Source organism: Lissotriton vulgaris, chromosome 1_1 (genome assembly GCF_964263255.1).
Source record: "Lissotriton vulgaris chromosome 1_1, aLisVul1.2, whole genome shotgun sequence".
Classification (NCBI taxonomy): domain Eukaryota; kingdom Metazoa; phylum Chordata; class Amphibia; order Caudata; family Salamandridae; genus Lissotriton; species Lissotriton vulgaris.
The window spans coordinates 1,632,819,899-1,632,842,606 of record NC_141685.1 but is presented as its reverse complement, the minus strand read 5'-3'; the positions used below and the strand labels follow the sequence as shown (position 1 = coordinate 1,632,842,606).

At 45.3% G+C, this 22,708-nt stretch overlaps 1 protein-coding gene across 4 annotated transcripts in view; it reads right to left on the bottom strand.

Annotated features, from left to right (window-relative positions):
* Positions 1–6,136: 6,136 nt before the first annotated feature.
* Positions 6,137–22,708, bottom strand: part of FLNC (filamin C) — a 211,156-nt gene continuing 194,584 nt past the window's right edge. For all 4 annotated transcript variants that reach the window (XM_086918860.1, XM_086918861.1, XM_086918862.1 and 1 more), the window contains 8 exons: positions 21,005–21,283; positions 20,593–20,730; positions 17,444–17,559; positions 14,102–14,234; positions 12,151–12,327; positions 11,835–12,053; positions 9,912–10,115; positions 6,137–8,051 (listed from right to left, as the gene is read on the bottom strand). In XM_086918860.1, the coding sequence (XP_086774986.1) occupies positions 7,864–8,051; positions 9,912–10,115; positions 11,835–12,053; positions 12,151–12,327; positions 14,102–14,234; positions 17,444–17,559; positions 20,593–20,730; positions 21,005–21,283 (1,454 nt within the window). In that variant the 3' untranslated portion in view covers positions 6,137–7,863. The remainder of the gene's footprint in view (positions 8,052–9,911; positions 10,116–11,834; positions 12,054–12,150; positions 12,328–14,101; positions 14,235–17,443; positions 17,560–20,592; positions 20,731–21,004; positions 21,284–22,708) is intronic.

Sequence of the window (22,708 nt, the reverse complement as noted above, 5' to 3'; positions counted from 1 at the left end):
ATCCGTAGGATCAATGTATCATTCTTGAACTGCAAGAAGGGTTCTTTGATAGTTAAAGCCTGAAGCTCTCCTACTCTCCTTGCAGAGGTTAGTGCCAAAAGAAGCGCCACCTTCCATGATAGGAACTTTAGGTCCGCCTTATGTACTGGCTCAAATGGCGGTCTCATCAGCTGAGCCAGGACCACATTCAAGTGCCACACCGGAGGTGGGGGCCTAACTGGCGGAAAAACTCTAAACAGTCCTTTCAGGAATTGTTTTATTACTCTTGCTGACAATAGAGAGGGGCCCGATCTTGTTCTTCTATACCTGGAAATAGCTGCCAAGTGGACCTTGATAGAAGCATGAGCCAGACCTGCTTGTGCCAACGATAGAATGTATGGTAAGAGTTGATGCGGAGCTGACGAGAAAGGATGTACTTTTTCCCTCTGACACCACAAATGGAACCTCTTCCATTTCGCTCTATATGTCTTATTAGTGCTAGGGGCTCGTGCCTGTGCCAAGATGGTCCTGCATTCTTCTGAGATGTTTAAATCCTTAAACTCTCTGTATTCAGGAGCCAAGCCGTCAACTGAAGCGAGCTTGGGTTCGGGTGAAGAACCTGGCCGTTGTACATTGATAGAAGTGTCTGTTTGGGTTGCAGATGAATGGGCTGTGTCTCTGATAGAAGAAGCAACTCCGTGTACCAAAACTGGCGAGCCCAGGCAGGCGCTATTAGTATCATCCTGCACCTGTCCATCTTGAGTTTCTTGAGGACTCGAGGAATCAGGGGAAATGGCGGAAAAGCGTAAACAAACGCGCCTGACCAGGACATCGAAAGGGCATTCCCCTGAGACCCTCGATGGTGTTCCCTGCTTGCGTAACACCGGCATTTCTTGTTTCCCGGTGTTGCAAACAGGTCGATCGCTGGGGTCCCCCAACGGAAGAAGATGTCCTTGACCACTATGCTCTCCAATTCCCACTCGTGCGAGACTGCTCTCAGGCGGCTTAGTGTATCCGCCTTCGTGTTGCATACTCCTGGAAGGTGTTCTGCCACGAGTGTGATGTTCTGCGATATCGCCCATTCCCACAGTATTTGGGCTTCCTGTGAAAGCAGTGGCGATCTTGTGCCTCCCTGCTTGTTGACGTAATGCATTGCGGTGGTGTTGTCCGTCCGCACCAGGATTGCCGAATCTGTAATCCTTGGGAGGAAAGCCAACATTGCCAATCGAATAGCTCTTAGCTCCAGAACGTTGATATGTAAGCGACGTTCTTCCGGAGTCCAGTGACCACTGACCTGGAGGTCTTGCATGACCGCTCCCCAACCTTGAAGAGAAGCGTCCGTGGTAATGACGTGAGGAGCCCGTGCAGCCTTGAAACTGAGTCCCACAGTGAGGTGAGATCTTTTCATCCACCATGAAACCGACCGTTTCATCCGCTGGGTAACCGTCACCCTGTCGTCGAACAAACCTTCCACTTGTCTCCACTGAAGGTCCAGTTCCTCCTGCAAGGGGCGCATTCGCAGCCTGCAGTGCGGAATCAATTGAATACAGGATGAAATCGACCCTAGAAGAGATTTGTACATCCTGACTGTTATCCAACTTCTCTTTTGCAAACGAGTGGCTGACGATATTAGTTTCATCTGTCTCTCTTCCGATGGGAAGGCTTTGCACACCTGAGTATCGAGTATCGCTCCCAAGAACTTCACCGTACCTGCCGGCTGAAGAACTGATTTTTCCTTGTTGAGTTGTAAACCCAGATGAATAAAGAGGTTCAGGCATGTGCTCACTGCTTTTGATGCCTCTTGTAAGCTTGGGGCCTTCAGCAGCCAGTCGTCTAAGTACGGGAATACTTCCAGCGACTGTCTCCTCAGAAATGCTGCTACCGGGGCCAGCACCTTTGTGAATATCCGAGGAGCGGACTTTAATCCAAATGGGAGCACCATGAACTGAAAGTGACTCTTGCCTACTGTAAAGCGAAGGAAACGTCTGTGAGCTGGATGGATCGGGATATGAAAATAGGCATCTTCCAGGTCTAATGTTGCCATGTAGTCGCCTGGGTTCAAGAGGCGCAATATGTCCTGGAGTGAAATCATCCGAAACGACAGTTTCGTGAGATAGGTGTTGAGCTCCCTCAAGTCCAGGATAGGACGCCACTTTTGCTTTGTTTTGCGGATCAGAAAAAATCTTGAATAGAAACCTTCTCCCCTTTGTGATAGGGGAACACGTTGGATCGCCCCTTTTTGAAGCATTTGTTGAGCTTCCTCTTGCAGAAGGTTTAGATGTTTCGAAGTAGTGGCGTGGGGAGCTCTTGTAGGTGGAAATTCCTGGAATTCTAGAGTATGCCCATTTCGGATGATGTTCAATACCCACTGATCCGATGTAATCTCTTCCCAGCTGCTCAGATGTTGTGATATCCTGCCGCCCACTGGAGATCCCAGAAGCGGAGGAACAGTTGGCAGAGTCAGGAGGCCGCTATTGACGCTTGCCAGCGTCCTTGCCCTGACGCCCCTGTCGTCCACGAGCGTTCTGGCGAGAGAAAGACTGGGATTGCGACTGCCGCTGATAGTACTGATTGCCGTACTGAGGTCTGTACGACTGCGACTGCTGTGAATATCGCTGCTGCTGATAACCTCCTCTTGGTGAAGTGAAGCCTCTTCCTCGTGCTCCACGGAACGGTGTCTTCCTATATTGCAGGTTCCCCAGAGCCCTTGCTGTCTCTGTGTCTTTCTTTATACCCTGCAGGGTCTCATCGACATGTTTCCCAAATAACATGTCCCCATCAAAGGGCAAGTCCAAAATCCTATTCTGGACCTCTGGCCGGAAGTATGTCGCTCGCAGCCACCCTTGTCGCCGAAGAACCGCTGCACTGCCCAGAGCACGGAAAGAGATGGTGGCGATGTCCATCGCGCAGTCAATCATCTCCGAAGAGGAACGTTGCCCTTCTTCCAGAAGTTTCTGTGCTTCCGCTTTCTGGTCATCCGCTAGCAGATCCACATAGTGTGCCACATCACTCCACATCTGGCGGTCGTATCTTGCTAGGATCGCCAAGGCATTCGCCGCTCTGACCAACAAGCTAGCCATCGACGAAAAACGCTTCCCCGCGTTGTCCAACCTCCTACCCTCCTTGTCTGGTGGAGTTGTGAGGGTGGCCGAAGGATTCCGCGACTTCTTCTGCGCCGCCTGCGATATGACCGAGTCTGGTCTAGGTTGTCCAATCAAGCAGGCGGGACTGTCATCAGGAGCTTTATATTTTTTCTCCAAGAGCGGAAGAGTTGGAATGACCGTCGCTGGGGTCTGCATCACCTTCTTCCCTTCCTCCCATATGTGCTCTACAATGGGAATCGAGCGCACCGCCTTACGGTATGCCTCTTTAAAATCGTAAAAGAAACAATCCGTAGATGTTGTAGGCATTGCTAACTTAAAGCGCGCTGTGGCTCTTTCCATCAAACTGAAGAAACCTCCTACATCCGCCGGAGGCGAGTCGACCGGGTCTGGCACTGGTGAAGCCGGATCCGGAGCTATATACTGGTTCCATTCACTATCCTGGTCTTGATCCTGGTTCTGCCCCGTTTCATCCTCATCCGAGGTATCCACTTGGACTTGCCGAGGATATTCCCTCTCATGTTCCTCCTGTGCAGGCCGTACTGACTGTGCTGCCACCACCTGCGGTTGAACCTGCGCTTGACCTTCCACTGGTTGCGACCCTTGTCTGCTCCTATATTCCTCCAGCATTGCCCTTAAGTCTGTCAAAAGACTCATAGGCATCGTTACCATGCCCTGCTGTGGTTGGGTTTCCTGGTATGCGACTTGTCTTTGTGGTCGCTGTTCCTTTTGATAATAATACTCCTCATCTAAGTCCGAATCATGGTACTTTAGATTCAATTGAGATGGACTGTATGCATCCCCATACATCTCATTCTCCTCCTCTGAGTAGTCATCTTCATCCAACAAAAGGGGTGGAGGTAATGAAGGCACTTTCCTTGGAGAAGTCATATCTGGAGTTATCCTCCTCCTTCTGCTGTTTTCTGTAGCACCTGTCGTCGACGGCGTTGAAAACAACTCCACCGTTTCCTTATTCTGAATCGTCGTCGACGGGACCGTCGACGAGAGTCCCTTCACCGTCGACGGCATCGTCGACGGAACCGTCATCGTCGACGGACTCATCATCGTCGACGGGATCGTCGACGGACCTGTCATCGTCGACGGGCTCACCATCGTCGACGGGATCGTCGACGGAACTGTCATCGTCGACGGGCTCGTCGTCGTCGACGGGATCGTCGCCGTCGAGATTGCCACCGTCGACGGAATAGTCATCGTCGACGGGATGGTCTTCGTCGACGCGGTGGTAACCGTCGACGTGGTTATCGTCGTCGACGCCGTCGTCGATCCGGTCTTCGTCGACGGAATCGACATCGAGGTCTTCGTCGACGCTCTCGTCGTCGTCCTCGTCGTCGCTGGATGGCTCGTCGACGACTGAGGAGAAAAAATCACCTCAGATGCTTTAGAGTCCTTCTTGACCACTGTAGAGGCCTCTACAGTCGGTTTCTTGACGGACTTGGCTACTTTAACCTGGTGGGAAGGCCCAGCCGAGCTCTCATCCAGTTTAGCCTTTTGCACCTGCAGTGCATGCCTTTCCCTCTCCTTTACACTCGCGTGAGGAGATTCGATAGGCCCTGGCTTGCCAGACCTATCAGAGGTCCCACGCATAGCCTTTGAGGGGGGTTCAGTTGAAATCTCCACAGACGATCCACCCCTCTTCAACGAAGTTTTTGAAGATGATGATCTGGCATCTTCCTCATCACCAGAAACCACTTCATCCCTCCTTTCCAACTTCCTAAGCCACAGAAGCAGCCGTCCTTCACGATCACGGAGGGTTTTCACGGACATTCTCCTGCATATACTACACCCCTCAACCTTATGGTCTGGGTATAGACAGTATATACAGTCATTATGTTGATCTTCAGCATAAAGTCGTTTTTTGCCACAAGTGGCACAAGACCTGAAAAGGCTCTTCTTTTCCTTATCAGCCATGACAAAGCTGAAAGAAATCCTTCCAGAAAAACTGTTTAAACAGTACCTCAAGTTGAAGTTAGAGCAGAGCTCTAAGGAGACTCCCTGTCACCAACGAAGCGGTAGAAAATCTGAGGCTCTGAGCTTTCTCAGGAAGGTTCTACAGGGTGAGGCTGATCTGATTGGTTGCTAAGGTGACTTTGGTTTTTTTTACATAATGACACCAATAGGCTACAAAAGATAATGAGGCCTAGGCCTAATTTTTTACTTTTTTACACCTATTAGGGTGTATTTACCTAGGTATATATATATATATATTATTACCGAGGCTCCCATTCCGACGACTGCACTGCCTTACTCTGCCCCCAGGGAGGCGTTCCGTGAGTGGTGCATTGGTGTTCCAACCCAACACTCATGGAATTTGACGCATTCCCAGATTAACCATTACTGATAGACCCGTGAATGTGTCAAAATGCTTCGCCTTTCCAGATGAGGTGTAATGAGGAGGAATATGTTTATTTCTCCTTGTGTTTTTTCCTCTTTTTAAGAGGACAATGGCTCAGAGGATTGCTTTTGTGCCGGAAGTTATCCCTTCCTGCACAAAAACAATCCTGCTTACAACACAGGTCCCCTTGCACCATGGTGCATGGATGCCTGAGTTTGGTGCTAGGCTGCAAGTTGTGCGCCAGCACTAGAAAGGACAGGAATGAGCCATAATATGTTAAAGATGGCATATTCCTGCCCTTTCCCTGTCACGCAGTGCAGCAAGGGGGCTTGCTGTGCGACATAATGAAAAATATGCCCCCCTGATACTTTTTTTCCCCTGCACAATCCAGCAAGCCTGTGGCATTGCAAAGCTGACAGAAGCGGGCCTCTACTAGTGCCTAAAACCCGCTGCTTCTCCATTGTCTTCATTGCACCTATTAACATTCCACTGCTCTTTTATTTAATCTCAACTTAACCAATGGGTAAAGTATTTACTTATTTATTTCATCTCGCAAATTTAAATTTTCATACCTTCCTTCCAGTAAGGCAGAAACATACCCTTCAATGCACCTTCATGTTAAGGCTTTGTAACATGAACACCTGTTATGTCTTACGCTTACAATTTAAACACAAGAAAAACAGAATTAAGTATGGTCCTTAGCTTGTGGCAAATTAGCAATTATGTTTTATTTTCACTGGCATTTTTTTTACCAATCATTAAGTATTAATACAAACTATTGAGGTTTCATATCACCCCTTTAATACATACAAAACATCACTATAAAACTCCATTGTACCATCTTATTAACATAAAATTGATCTCTTTTTACTTATTGTTTTGTTAGCCCATAAAATCTAGAAGTGTCTCTTTATTTTCTCTTAAATACATTTCTTTTGGTTTCTAACAGTGAAGGTTCCATTTGATGCTGTCAAATGACCATGCTCTCTACTAGTTCCCACCAACAGTGCTACTGTGTACAATCATATTGCTCAGTAACAGGTGGGCATAGGGTGTGATCATGAGGTCAGTGCTTAAGGGGGTGTGGGTGCTGGCAGATATATTCACAGTAGCGTTAGACCCAGATGGGCAGTGCGAGCGGATCTACGAAAAAAGCACAGATAAGGAAACTGTCCATTGAACTGACGAGTGGTATGTTCCATATCATTACGTGTGGTACTACAGACATACAGGTCGCCTGAATCCCAGGCTGTATGCAGAGGCTGTCTCTTTTAAGATCACAAAGAGTTCATATCTTAGGTACACCCTGAACCCCCAGAGTGAAAGTGTAGGAGGCACTTGAATCACAACATTCATTGTCCATATACATGGACTGTTAAAAGGCAACCATCTTGGAGGCATAAATTATTATTTTTTCATAATGTCAGCATGTGGCTATTAGAACTGAAACTGGGTACCTCAATCACAAAAACAGTGTGAATGGGATCTTAGTTCCTTCAAAAAGCAGCTGATCCACCATGATCCTGCTAGGTGCTTTGGGCTCAATTTACACCCTATAGAATTGGACTGAAACCATTGCACGTTCAATAATTCAGCTATATGGACAAGCTTAGCTCATGCAATTCTTAATGTCTAGGAACTTCTGAGCTCCCGTTGCTTTCAGGAAAATGCACAATGTTCTTCCAGCTGCGGGTTATCTGTTGTACTGCTACCCTTATTGTGATCAAGATCACATGTTCATTATTTTGCATACATTCCCTTAGCATGACATCTGAGTACCATCTAAGTTGGTGACCTCTACCCCACTAACATTAAGCAACACTGCAGCCCCTTCACCTCAGGAATTGTCTACAATTTAATACAAAACACTTTGTTTAAAAAGTTAAAAAGAAAGAGAACTGGCCTAACCTTTTTGTGGCCTCATGACCTATGTTTACCCCCCCCCCCCCCTTACCACCCTTCTATCCCAGACAGGCGTGAAAAAGAAGAAATGAAAACAAACAAACATGCTAACCCCGAGATGAAGGAGCAAGCTTCCGCCAGGGAACAAAATAAGTTGACTGTGACGCACAAAAGAGCAATACATAAAAGGCACTGAACCACAGCATTGTGGGTAATTGGCATGCTTCGTATTCCACCCACAACCCACTAATGCTGTATACTACCACACCAGGGTTCATCACGCCTGGAAGCAAAGTCTTTGGTGACATGACCGAAAGTGTCACAGTTACTTCATATGTCTCTAGATCCAAAAGGCAGCAGGAAATTGGGAGAAGTTTGCAAGCAGACTTTTAACTTGACATGGTTAGTGCATTTGCCTAGGATGGGGGTCATGTCCATTCATTGGTGGTTGTGGGGGAGAAAAGGCATTTATGATTTGAAAGCAGGTGTGTGCTATGCACTCTGAGGCATAATGCCCCTTCCTCATGTTCAGGGAACGGTGACTTGGTACGGGCTTCCTGGCACGTTCTCGTCCCCCCACTTGACGATCAGAATGTAGTTGCCCTTCTCCTTGACTGTGTAGGTGACGTTGTACAAACGGTTTCCCATGTGTTTCACGTATACCTCTTCGCATGGTGTCTTTGGGCCATGCACACCCACCATCAACATGTTGGTACCTGAACATGGAAAAAAAGACAGCTTTTAATGAGGGTCACTGGAATTCTCTACTTTGGCTGCAGCAGTTCACTAATGTCTATTGCTACACAACCCATGTTAAACTTTTAACAACACCCAAAAGTGTGTTCAATAAACAGCTTTTTTAGGTCTAAATTCAAGTCAAAATTAGGTGGCATGAGCCTTCGAGATGATTACTGGTTCACTGTTCTCCTCAAGTATGCTCCCTCTGGAAGCATTAGATTGAAACAAAAAACATTTCAAAATCTTCACTGAGAGGGATAACTCCAAATCGTCTTTTTTTCTGCTAGTGCCACAAAAAGGGCCCAAAGTTGTGCAGATTCATCTGTGAGCCTAATATGCACACAGACATATTCCACTGAGACCACCCCTCTGTGAATTCCAAATTCACAACTACTCGTGTTTTATGCCTGTGCCCGATCAGGTACATCAGATTCACATCTTCTGAGAACAATTTTTATCAACCCGACTACTCTCTCCTACCCCATCAATACCGCAAACATACCAAGACCCTAAAGAGCCTGGCCAGTCACACTAAACATATTTCTGCCACCAGTGACCCTCTCGTCTCTTGCCATGACTGGTTGCCCCATTTATGAGGTGTTTTGTGTTGCTTTGCTCATTAAAAAACTCTGTAGGACAATAATGCCCTCTCATACCGTGCCTGTCTGGCTTGTGGTACAGTAAGTATTGGACGTTCTATAGTGATCTCACAATGACACTATGCTTCTATTACTTGTGCCACTGTTGGTGCTTTCTTATTACTCCAATGCTTGTATCACCTTTGGTGCCGTACGCTATACATGCCATGTGCCTGTGTTACTCTCATTTCCACAGAGAGCTCCTACTCGCCTCTCTGCCTACATGTCCTGTTTCTTTTTGAGCTTCCTTTCATCCATTGTCCCTGCATGACATGGACTAATCTATGTTGAGCATAGAAATTGCAAGCACCGAGCAGCGAGAGGAGTCCCCCTTTACCTGTACGAATGATGTTACTGTACACTCTTCAGAAAACTCCTTTTTAGCCCTTTCCGTGTTATTATAATATATTAAGGAAGCTCTTCTAAACCAGTGATCTTTCATGAATTGTTTGCTGTGAACTTCTCAGGGAGGTCTTCCTAATCCCATTTACCTGTAAAACTTATGCCACTGTAATGTTTGCACAGCACTTTCTCATGCTTGTCATTTAAGACTGGAGTTACTGCAAGCTCGGAATTGTGCTCTCTCTTTATATATGTATACAACTTAGTTATGACTCAAATTTGATTGAATTATTCTAGAGTATACTCTGCTGGAAGGTCCCTCTGTTGCCATTTCCTGATGGCTTGTGGTAGTGTCAGATCTTTAAGGAAGTGCATCTCTCCCCTTGCGTCTGTATGACTTGACTTATTGTAAGCTTTGCCTTGAGTGCACTCTGACCTTATATGCCTAAATTACCTGTGCTACTGTCAAGTTTCCAGTGATTTCTCTTTTGTAGTCCTCTAATGTTTGTGCTGCAGTAAACTATGTAGAACAAACATTGTAGAACACAGTCAGCATTATAGGGGAGTCCCAGAACGTACAACCCCAAGCACACTTCCTAGAATCTTCTCAACAGTAAGTGGACCTTTCACGTCAACCACTTAAAAGCAGGATTCAGCCTGACATGTGAATCTATAACAGATTCACACTCCTAATTAACCTCTCTGTAGTCTCGGCATAAAAATCTAGATGAGTACTTTTTGCTATTTCATGTGGTTGTTCTCTGCAATACCACTGTTATCACATTTGTTACAGTCCTACCGGCTTTGTTGAATTCCGCTATGCCCCATCTCTCTACTTTGTTGTCCTACCGCACTCACCTGCTTTGCTGCAGTCAACTGTGAAGGCATTTTTCTGTCCCACAAGGGCCCTGGAAAGCCCTGTACCTCTGGAAACCACCTTGCTGGCATCTGAGGAGAATTTTGGCAGCGAACTGTATCCACCCACACTGGAGGACTTCGTAACAGTCTCCACCAGTACAGACGACGTCTCATGCAAGCTGTGACCTCCAGAAAGACGTGGGCCTAAGGAAGAAGACAACAGATATATAAACTGTCTGGCAAAGACACTTCTGCTACAGATGTTAAGCATTATCATCCACATATATGCCGATCCAAATAATAAGTCCAAAAAAAGGATGGCACTACTTGATAAGGTATCCATTACTGAGAGTCTCTTTGTAGCCCACTGGACACAATTTACCTTAAGCAAGATTAAATAGAAAAACATATATAAATAACTGATATTCGGTGTTTACCTGAAGGGTAGACATTCTTAAAGATTACACTTGTTAAGTTCGATGCATTTCAACTGTCCAGAGGTGTGGCGTGGGTATATGTCAACAAATTAATAAAAACGTATGCTAGATTCTGGCAGCCGCGGGAAGCCAGTGGTGATTTCCATGTTAAGGCATTTTGGATGTAAATGTACTTGTCTGTGCAATACACACCTGTGTCTTGTACCTTCTGCAGCCTGTTCATGAGTTTTTGTTTTTGGATTGCTGCCGTGAAATGGTTGTCTCTTAGCCATCCATGAAGGTGGAAATAGCAGTTGTGGATGATTGGTCCAAGATTGGCTGGTACAGTTGAGGAGGCACCCTTGGAAGATGCTAACAGCAGCCCCCGTCTGGTTCTCCATTTTAAGAGAAAAGTCAACCCTCCACCTAGAGATCTTACTTTTATTATGATGAAGGGGAGGCTATCCAGAAATAGGTGGGGCACCCACAGTCATGGACATTCTTCAGGAGGCTACACAAGATACTGGCTTTGATAGCACTGGTATTCACAGTTGAGGACTTCCAGGGGGAATCAATACACAGTCATAGACTCGAACAGTGGGTTTCCTAGTCAATGATGTAAAAGGGATGGTGAAGAGAATGCATTGGTGTTTAAATATTGAAAGAGCTACCAAGCACCTCCATTTCCTGAAATAGTGGCAGGCTCTCAGTAGCACCCATCTGTTCCTTGGTTCTGAAGTTGTGCAAGAAGTTGTATCAATAATCCCTGTACTAAAAAGACCTATACATAATACTGGGTGGTGCAATGAGAATTGTTGCCTGGAACGCACAGGTATGAACAGTCACAGCGATGGAAAATACAAATCTACTGACAGTAGAGGGAGTTTAGTAACACCAACCAAAGATAAAAGGTGTCATCTCTTCTTTAGTCTACTTCTGAAGACAAATTGGGTGAATAACGAGGGTGCTGTATTACCTCCAAGGCCAGAATGGGAACCAAAACCAGTCCTGGCAAATATGGTTAATTCAGCCCCATACTGAACCATGCTAGCAAGCATAACTCTATCTAATGGGTGTGGGGGGTGTACGGCTCAAATAAATGTTTAGAAAAATAGGTCTAAATGGTGCATATTACAACAAAAATGTTCAAATATATATAAAAGCACCTCATAGTTGGCAACACACGGGTGAAAAAACGTAATTCTCGAATGGCCAGCCCATCTCTGGTTACCTCCTTATGGCCATGTGGCTTAGAGGTCCTAATCAAAGGGAACAGATGCCAAAGTAACTATAACTAGCCCCTTTATTGACAGCCTGAGCTGAAAGGATAAAGACTGAATCTGACTTTAATAGTATTCTGCTGATACCGCAAGAAGACAACTATTGGGTGAGGACAAGCACTGATCCATTGTGGTAGCTGTACTGTCCCCCGAGTCCACAAGATATACGCTCCTGAGAAATTGAGAAATTGCTCCTTCCTGTATGAGACCAGCCAGTAGGCACATACCTGTCACTTTGGCCTTGAAGGGGCTGCCCACGATGTGCTGCGGTCCTCCGTATTTGATGGAAATCAGGTAGTTTCCTGGAGCCATTGGGATGTAGCTAACCTTGTAGCCCTCCGAGCACTCCACACAGTCCATCTTCACCTTGGAGGGGCCGTCGATGGTGAAAGACAGAGCACCTGATCCTGCATTTATCGTGTTCACCACAAATTCTGAGGCCACCCCTAAAGGAAGAAACACAGAGCATTCATGAGTCACAATAGCCTATCAGGAGCATTCTTCTCTTCAAATTTCCTGCAGTTCACAGAATTGTGACCCTACCGGTAGTGCCTCCCTCCAGCCCATGTCCATACGCTGACACAAGGCCTGGGTCTCCCGCCTGGCTTTGCTCCCCCACTCGGATCTTGAAGGGGCTGCCCGGGATGTGGCTGGCGTTGAACTTTACATCGATGGAGTGTACGCCATTCTCATGAGGAATAAAGCGGATTGCGTACTTATCTGGAATGACAAAGAACAAGTACAAATTGGTTTCGCTTATTTGTTGAACTACATTTTATCAGGCATCTCTCAGCAGCACACATATAAAAGCAATCGATGGAAAGCAGAGTAAAAGAAATATAAGAAAGTGACATGGCACTAAAAAAGTACCCACAATATTTATCATGGCAAGAAAATGGAGAGAATAGGCCATCCGATTTATGATAGCCGGGAAATAACAAAGTAAACTCTCGTTATGGATGATCCTCTAGCTCATTTCATCACTCGAGTTTTATACATTGTATCCAATATTATTATTAGTGAGACTAATCAGTATGATGAAATGCCTGTAGATTTGGTTGACTTCGTTATGGCTCAACATTAACATTTAGAAAACCTCACCCACTACAGGCAATTGCTTATATATCTCGCACCACAGTCACTGCTGTGGGTGTTACCTGTACCAACCAAGTGCCAACCTGAGTGACTTTAGGCAAGTATAGCAGAAATATTCCTCTTTGTTGAAGTGTTAGCCGGGCACATTAAGCAAGTGCTTTACAGACCCCCTCTTGGTCTGGAAAAATGCTGGTGTTTTCAGGTTATCCTCTTCCATGTGATTTCAGTCGGTTCATCTTGAATTCTTGGATAGCATTGACATGATGCCTGCTGGTGCTGTGGTTGTTTACAGTGTGATGGTCTTCACATCTGAGGAGTCCCAGCTTTGGGTGTAAATTCAGAAGTTGTGCAGTAGGATTTAATAGATTTTTTAAAGATTCCCTGGATAAAAAACATCCTTTAACTACCATATGAACAAGTGACCGCTGATCACCGTGGCTGAAAGATCTCTGTAGTGACAGTGTCACGTAAGATGCTACAAACTCTGTGGCAATGTCTGATCTGTGTGGGGCTCCTAGTTTTGGAATAACAGGGGTGCTTAACATCATCACTGTGGATTATTGGCAGCATTGACAGATCTGCATGTCAGGTTTCGCCAGTATAACAATCAACGATGCAAGTCAAGATTGTGGTGCATTGTCCCAGATATGTGTACAGTCCTATCACAGAAATATAACTAGGCTCTGCAGGTCAAAATTCGAGTGCACTGGCACAGCTGAGTGAAGACCCCAATAAAGAAATAGCGGATCAGATTCATGGTACCTCAACAGGGCTGTATAGAGATCAGTACTCAAATAGCTGAGGGTGCTGCCAATCGGGCGATGAATCAGCAAAGATACATGCGGTTTTGATAACAGACTCACCAATATTGCTGCACATTAAGATGAAGATTTGTTTTGATTGCACATCTGCAAAGAATCCCTAAATTCAGCTGATGACTGATGGAGCCATACGACCTAGTAATAAATTAGTGTGAGGTTTCCTTTATCACTTTGTCTGAAGTTTTGTTTTAAACTTTTTAGTCTGTCTGAACTTTGAAAAGATAACAAAATGTAATTTAGAAACGCAGCTATTGGAAGAAAATGTCTAATAGGTGTTAGGGAGAAACACTCTGCAAATGCCCCACTTCCATTTGGAGAAAATAGGCCTGCAGAAACCTTTATTATGGAAAACGTCTCCGAAAAGCAAAGATGGCAAAGTCAGCAAACTTCTCAAACTGTGTGAAGTTGGAAGTTCACCCAACATCGAGTTTGAAACTTTACCTTTCTCTAGTAAGAAGGAAGTATGCTCTATAAATGTGCCTTACTGTCTCTGGTTCTAGGCTCCTGGAATCCCATCCTCAGCTTGCTACGAGGAATATGATATTTACAAACAGGTTAGAAACACATGCTCATCTTACCACTGTCGAGCTCCGAGACATAGCACTCCTCAACCGACCCCGACGGGGTATGGACCTTGGCATCAATCACTCCTCTGGCACCATTCAGCTGCACTGCGAAGGAGGCTGGCTGGTTCACCTTCATCCCTTTCTCCTATGAGGATAAATAAAAAGAGAAATAATCATTGTGGAGTGTTGTAGACATGATCTATTCTCATCTCCCTTGGTTGTCCATTTTGCTTCCTGAGAGACTGGTTTGCCTATAGTTAGTCTGAAGGCTAAAAATGCTGGGGAAGATTTAGCCACAAGTCAAGCATCATACTTAGAATTAAGCGACTCAGTCCCAGGGCTACCATTAAATGCTTTTTAGTTCTTTTTTGACTTCCCAAAGCATGGAATGATTAGTGGCTACAATATGTAAGTTGTAAGCGGTCAAAATGTGACACTGCTGGCAGAACGAGAAATACAGGGGCAAAAGTGAAAAATTGCTTTTCCAAAGCTCTTGCTAAGAGGCCCACAGTTTTTAATAGACTCCTCTTCAAACATTCATTTCATCTATATAAGTTTACAATCATGAAGTTGGGTCGGTTAATATGTAAAGTAAAACTATAAAAAGAAAACCCACTGTCGCATTTTCAAAGGATCTGCCCCCAAAATGTGGAACTCCCTACCACCCTCAACGAGAGCAGTTACTTCACTCAAGCTGTTCAAGAAGGAAGTCAAAGCAGTATTGCTAGAAAGAGATGTTGCAGAAAAGAGCTATTTCAAAGCTTTTATCTCCACCTATTTGATTCTGTACCCTACTGTGTTATACCTTGCTTGTCGAATTCTATGCACAACATATCCTAAATAGTTCTTACTGCAATGCAACCCTCAGGAGCTCTCTCTCTACAGTGCTCCGATACTGTGATGGTTATGTTCGCGCTCTATAAAACCAGTGTCGGCTCCTTTGCTAAAATCAACCTGGCCAAACCGTCAGGTGCACTTTGCAAGTTATCCACCCAGGCTCATGCCCAGGGTCCCATTCCCCGTCTGAGCACTGAACCATGGAGCGCAGACCACTCACAACGCTACATTGCAGCATTGTGATTGGCTCAGGGGAGCCTGGGTGCTTCCTTCTTCCAGCCGGAGCGGAGGGACGACGTGAGAGAGAGACGGAGGAGAGATGCGGCAATCAGGTAAGTGAATATTATTTTTTTTAAACCTCCACCGGTGTAAACCTGGCATTCCCTTATCTCTAAATGGAGTGGGAAAAGAATGGACAGGAGCATCTCCGATTAATGGCAGTGCTCCTGTGCTGCCAAACCTGAAATAAACCCCTAAGTTATAATACTTCTGAAACAAAAATTGCATAATTTTTGGAAAGAAGAAGCGAAGATAAATGTGGAATAAGATATTCAAGTTGATTACACCTTTGGTTGCTGGTGTCTCACTGTACTGATGTTATGGTGCTGGTGTTAGAGGAGGGGAAGTTAAAATGAAAGCATAAGCCAGGATGTCTACAATGAGGAATCACAGAGTGACTTGAGTGACTTGAGCAAAATATAACAGTTTAAAAAACTCAATGAATGTTATTGGACCTGCGGAGAGATAAGCATTTTACTGTTGTCCCTCTGTAAAGCCTGGAAAGGATTAACTGCATTTGACTGTGGATGGGAATTGTGTTCCCTTGAGGCTTCGCACCTTGGCTTTGAGGAGAATTCGGGGACCACGTGACAGTGGGGTCAGTCAGGTTCTCAGTGCTGGTTCAGAGATCGAATACAGAGAAACTATTTAGAGGCATGTCGTGTGACTGCAGAAGCTGAAGCCATGGGTTAATCAGCAACACCCCTGCACTACCTTGGCGAGCAGTGGCCAAGTGAAGGCTTTTATCTCCCAGATGCACGTCAGTCATGGGCAATACTTAGTTTGTAAACAAAATAAGTGCCAGGGCCCTCATCAGGAGGCCACTGCAGCTTGCATCACCCATTGCCCTGCCAGCGCTGCCAATGGCAGGAGCAACACAATTACCAATCATCACACTCTTACAAGTGTGAAAATCCAGCCTACTCCAGGCCCCCAAAGTTATAAGAATGGCTTGGGCGGCAGTCAGTAGTCATATTTAGCAGTGCCACCACGTGGCAGACTGGTACAAGGCCCGGTGTTGACAATTAAGTGCCGGTGCTGAGCACCAGAAACCACCGGCTCAAATTAAGCACTTAGCAAGTATTGCTTCTAAACTGGAGGTCAAGACAGCAAGCGTGGGAGCAAACTTCCAGCCTCCTCACCAGGACGAGGTAAGAGTTTGAATAGACTTTCAACTAACAAAAGGGTTGATTTTATGTATTGTCATGTATATAGAAGTAAAGTGCTCCCAGTTGACCCCTTCAAGAAACAACTCTGACTTTAGGGGCTTGCGTTAAACATCAAAAGGTTAAAAAATTGAAAGATTGGCTATTTTGCTCAGATCTGCAGCAGTGTTTCTTCCCCTTCCCCCACATTATGTCAGAGGCTAAAATTCTAACGAGTCATTTTATTATCATGTCCAAGGTGCCCATCAGAGTCACATAATCTGGCCTCAGGACTCTAAAGAGCCAGGTGTTTTATAAACCTGGGGGATGTGTTCATTTGTTCTCTGTTCATTGTCCTACATATATTTGTATGTGAATGTGTATAAACAGACTGTGTTGTTTGAGCTACAGGCTGAAAATCATTTAACGTAATTTAAAGTTCATGTTTTACAGTAAGGTGATGGCTTCCCTTTGTGAATAAACCACCATTTATAAGCTACTGTGAGGGGCCAATTACACAATATATGTGGTGCCTCTGTCCATTCTTAATCTCCCAGCAGATAGAGTGGATATACTACATCATCACTTACTGCCATCCCGGGCTGCCACTAAGTTTGCCGCCCGGGGCAGGGGGCGGGGGACCGACGGACATCTTGTGCCTAGGGGTAGGGGGATGGAGATAGTCGACAGACCTGAATTGCTCATCTCCACCGCCCCTAAAAATAGTGCTTCCCAAGGTGGGCAGCCCCCCCCCTCCATCTGTGCCTCTGCCGGACGTTTATTGCATGATTGTCCGCTTGCCAACAAAAACTGTTGTTTACAGCATTTGGATTTGGTCTGAGTAGACCAGCGCTAAAGGCTCGAAACTGCATCATTCTTTCACGACTTCATTTGTCAGTGTGGGCTGTGGGCAGTCATCTGAGAAAGTGCCACGGGTAAAGGACATAACCCGTACAGAAAGCTACAAGTGGGCCCAACACCCAGATACATTTTTTCATAGAAGATGAATGAAGTTAGGTGGGCATCAGGACACTCCTTGGTTAGAAAAGATGGAGGAATGGGAAGGATGGAGACCTCTGAAGTGACATCTTACCTGAAGACTGGTGACTGTGAGCCTGCGGGCATCATCGGATAGCGATGCCACGGGGACAATGAATGGACTGTCAGGGATCTGTTCATCGTTGAACTTGATGGAAACTTCGTAGTCCCCTGAAAAGAAACAAAAAGTACAGACTCAAGCTGATAGCACGGCTGCTCTGATTTCCTCCACCTCACAAACGCTAAACAAATAAAAACTCTTACAGCAGACACACATTCAGGCAATTCTGTAGATCTATTCACACAACCGGGTCAAAATCAGTTTGCTACACAGAACATAACATACCATACCATGCCATACCATAATATAACAGGTGTATTTGTAAAGCGCACACTCGCCCAAGGGTATCTTGGCACTAAATAACAGATATTTATTGTTACCCAACTCAATGGTACTTATGGTTGGGATTCAGTCCTGGCCACAGTTCGGAAACAGCAATCTTATATGTAGTGGATGATGCGCTACAGGTTCTAGATCACAATCAAACATGTCTACTAGTCCTTCTTGACCTGTCGTCTTCATTTGACATGGTAAATTATAAAAAATTGCTAGCCCGGCTTCAAGACAGGATGGGACTATCTGGAAATGTTCTGAAATGGTTTGAATCCTTCCTTCAGAACAGAACACAAAGATTCCTGGTCAACCAGACGCTATCCCTATCATGCCTGAATTCGATTGAAGCCCCTCAAGGATCAACATTATCTCCATCACCATTCAACCTATATGTCGAACCCCTTCAGAAATTCTCTGAGACGCAAACATATCCTATCACATGTACACAGATGACACTCAGATCTACATCAAGGTCGCGTCACTGGAAGTCATCAAGACAATGAATGAGGCCTAAAAGTGTCACTACAATGGTTAACTTGCGATCATCTGAAGCTAAATGCACAAAAACCGGAATTCCTATTAGTATCACTGCCAAAGAACCCCACAAATGTGAAGGAATGGACCAAACTGATCACAGCGCTAAACTGCACCCCTACCCAGGTTGACTGGACTAATTCACCGGGAATCACGCTTGATAGGAACCAAGACATGAAAGCCCACATCAAATCAATGGCAAAAAGTGCCCGGTTTCACCTGAACTATATTAGAAAAGTGAAACCACTCATTACTACGGCGGACCTCAAATTGCCAGTTCAGTCCTTAGTTATTTCAAGGATTGAATATGGATGTACAACACTAACAGGTATATCAAAAAAGTCCACAGCACCACTAAAAGCCTGTCTCAATGTGGCCGCAAGACTCATTACAGGGTGTAGAAAATACGACCATATCTCCCCACACCTGAAAGCGTTAAACTGGCTACCATACAAAGCCAGAATTCAACTTAAGCTGGCATGTATTACCCACAAAGCGGTCCACTACAAAACACCAAGGTGCCTAGTCCAGAAGATTGAGCTATCAGGGGGACGCAGACCAGCCAGGAGTGCCAGAGAGCTGTTGTTAAAACCACCCATCTTTCGGAAGAATAAAACGTATGACAGAGCATACTCCTGAGCGGCCCCAGAATCTAGAATTCACTCCCTCCAAACATTAGAAAAATTTCAAACACGGCAACATTTAAGAGGGAAGCGAAGAACTTCCTAATGAGCAAGTTCCTTCCCTAGGCAAGACTGTTCGTCACCGGCATCTTGATTAATAGCCGGACGTCGCACAGTCCGGCAGATATGGATACATTGTGCACAAAATAACCACAAAGACACCAAAACTAACCAAAGACTGTTGCCAACTAGAGCTGATGTAGGTGATACCTCTACAGATCAACAACGACTGTTAAGATAAAATTCACCAGTTAAGCTGCGACAACTTCTTTAACTGTACAGTACTACTCTGGAGTATTGATGTAAAACATACGGAAAGTACACATCTGAACCATTTGGATAGTAATACTGTCACTAAACAGATCCTAAAATTGTTATTGTTGAAACTGTTAAAAAAGACATGTACCGGAATCATATATATATTAATGCTGCTATACCCGTTGTACTCTAAACTGTACCTCATGTACATGTGACGCGTTCTGATACCCTTGGGTCATGTTCGCGCTATATAAAACTCTATAAATAGTTCAATAAATAAATACACAGTGATTCCTGCACTCTTGCTGTTCGGCTCTTTCAGTCTCCTACAGACATCACTACTCCGGTAACAGGCTCCCAGTATTCACCCCAGAGATACCTCTCAGTACTAGCTCATGCACAGGTTTGCTATGCAGATCTGCACTCTCAGTCCTAGGTCATAGACAGGCTTGCTATGCAGATACCTGCACTCTCAGTATTGGATCATGTACAGGCTTGCTATGCAGATACCTGCGCTCTCAGTACTGGGTCATGCACAGGCTTGCTATGCAGATACCTGCGCTCTCAGTACTGGGTAATGCACAGGCTTGCAATGCAGATACCTGCGCTCTCAGTACTGGGTCATGCACAGGCTTGCTATGCAGATACCTGCGCTCTCAGTACTGGGTCATGCACAGGCTTGCTATGCAGATACCTGTGCTCTCAGTACTGGGTCGTAGACAGGCTTGCTATGCAGATACCTGCAATCTCAGTACTGGGTCTTACAAAGGCTTGCTATGCAGATACCTGCACTCTCATTACTGGGTGTTACACAGGCTTGCTATGCAGATACCTCCACTCTGTAGACGAGGGCACATCCAGTCTCTTTCTGCAGGCATCTTCACTCCAATAACTAGGGCATGTAAAACATCACCCCACAAACACTTGGAATGCCATTTTTTATGACCATACAGGCTCCCTCACGCGGCCGGCACTCTTACAAGGACAGCGCACACAGTCTCTCTCTGAAAAAAAATCTGCACTCCCACATCTGTCACACATCAGTCTTCGCGTCAGAGTTACCTGCATTCCAAGAGTTGTGGCACATGCAATCTCTGAGGAAACCTGCAGGCCTCTCAATGGAGAACAACCAGTTCATGCCCTATTGATGTCTGCACATAACATGTAGTTGTACCGACAGCCTCCCTTTGCACATTTCTCCATGTCACAGTGTACATTCAGTGTTCCACTGCACATACAACCCCTTCTACAGTCTTTTTTGTTGATTTCAAAGTCAAATTGCAGACTGACATTGTTGGGTGAGAGAATTAGTATACAAGACAGAGGTCCATTTACCTGGTTCCTGTACAATGTAGGAGACACCACAAGAACCATCTTTTCTGTCCTCAAATGCAATTTCTGCTTTGCTGGGACCCTCAACGGCGATGGAGAGACCACCGGCTCCAGCTTCTCTCGTCCAGATACTGAACTCAGCTGAATAAGAAAAATGGAGAAGTCTGATTTTAGACAATTGATTTGATACGAATATCCTTATCCCTTGTCATGTCACCTAGGCTGCATATAAATAATCTTGACAATCTACAGAAAATATTAGGCATGCACATAGCCCTCAAATGGAAGGCTACTGTGGTGATGCATCTTGCCATAAGAGGTAATATCTTGCTCCCATCCTCCCCTCCCATTTCTTTGACATGGTTCCTTACAGATCCTCAAACCTCCACAAGACCTTGTGCATCTGGATCCTCACCTGGAACTCCTGCCACGCCTCTCTCCAAGCCAGTACCTCCGGCACGTACTTTGTGGGAGCCTCCCTCACCCATTGGCCCGACAGTGAATTGGAAGGGGCTTCCTGGTACATGCTGGCCACGGTACTTGACATTGACTGTGTGTGACCCCATCTCCTGTGGCACAAAACGGACACTGTAGGTGCTGTCCTCTCCGTCAATGATCTCAGCATCGTACGTCTTTCCTGAGGGGCTGGTCACCTGGGCCGTCATGTCCTGAGAACCCACTTCTCCGGTAACACCTGGCAGTGAGAGAACACAATGGTTAGATGGTTTAAAAAAAATATTACAAGTGTGTCTAACAAAGCAGGGGGGGAGGGGGTCAGGGTGGGCCTGTAGACTAGGGTGTGGGTTTTCACCATTAACTAGACTCTGGCTATTCAGAATTATAGGCGAATGGGAAAGAACGGTGTGCGTATTCCTGCTCTCCCAGACTGGGCTAGACTCTGGCTATTCAGAATTATAGGCGAATGGGAAAGAACGGTGTGCGTATTCCTGCTCTCCCAGACTGGGCTAGACTCTCGCTATTCAGAATTATAGGCGAATGGGAAAGAACGGTGTGCATATTCCTGCTCTCCCAGACTGGGCTAGACTCTGGCTATTCAGAATTATAGGCGAATGGGAAAGAACGGTGTGCGTATTCCTGCTCTCCCAGACTGGGCTAGACTCTGGCTATTCAGAATTATAGGCGAATGGGGAAGAACGGTGTGCGTATTCCTGCTCTCCCAGACTGGGCTATAGGGGGCAGGGCAAGTCAACTGGAGTGGAGCGTAATATCTATACCTCAGGTAAAGACACAAGGGGACTTTTGAAATGTATTCCCTTTTCAAACATCAAACAGTGACACTTTATGTTCAGTAAGTACATCATTACTTGGTGTATTATTAATCAAGGAATTCAATTCAAGGTGTCTGATCAAATGGCCCTGAGCAGAAACTGTCTCAGTTGAAGGAAAGCTTAGACAGAGCTTGAGACAACCTTGAGGATTTGCTGTTAGTTGTGAAATGTCATCAGTGATGAATCTTCTTTGTCAGATTTTCTACCTTCCTCTTCCGTCTTTTCACTGCATTTAACCAAGCTTGCCCACCTTCTACATCTCACTTATAATCAAATCAACTCTACAAAACCTCTGATTTTCCTTCTCTTGCACTTATCAATTCTTATCCGTCTTCTACTCTTTTTCTACTTTCCTATGCAACAATCTTATCAATTCTTTCTCTGGTCCTTATTTCATATTCATCAATTTGATAACACAATTACATTTCCTTATTTTGTGCTTCCTGTTTCTATCTTATCTTTCTGTCCTTCTTACACATTAATCACATTTTTCCTCACCCTAGTTTTGGTCCAACCAATTTTAAGAGACAGTTACGTGCTTTTAGCATACCCTCCTTATCATACTCCTGAGACTATCCTCACAAGTCTTGTCTTGGGACAAAGGCTCGCTGAAGAGCCAGAGGTATACGGAGGTAAGCAAATGTCTCCAACACACCCCCTTTCTATTCACTGATTAGTTTTCGTAAATATCTATGCATCTCCCCGCCTAGGATTTCTGGTGCAGAACTTGCCCCCTTGTGGTAACTTCATCTGGACTGTCTCCACCCTGCTTTACCTTTTGTTAATTTGAAATCTGCATCTTGACACCACTCACAATCCAGCTTCCAGGA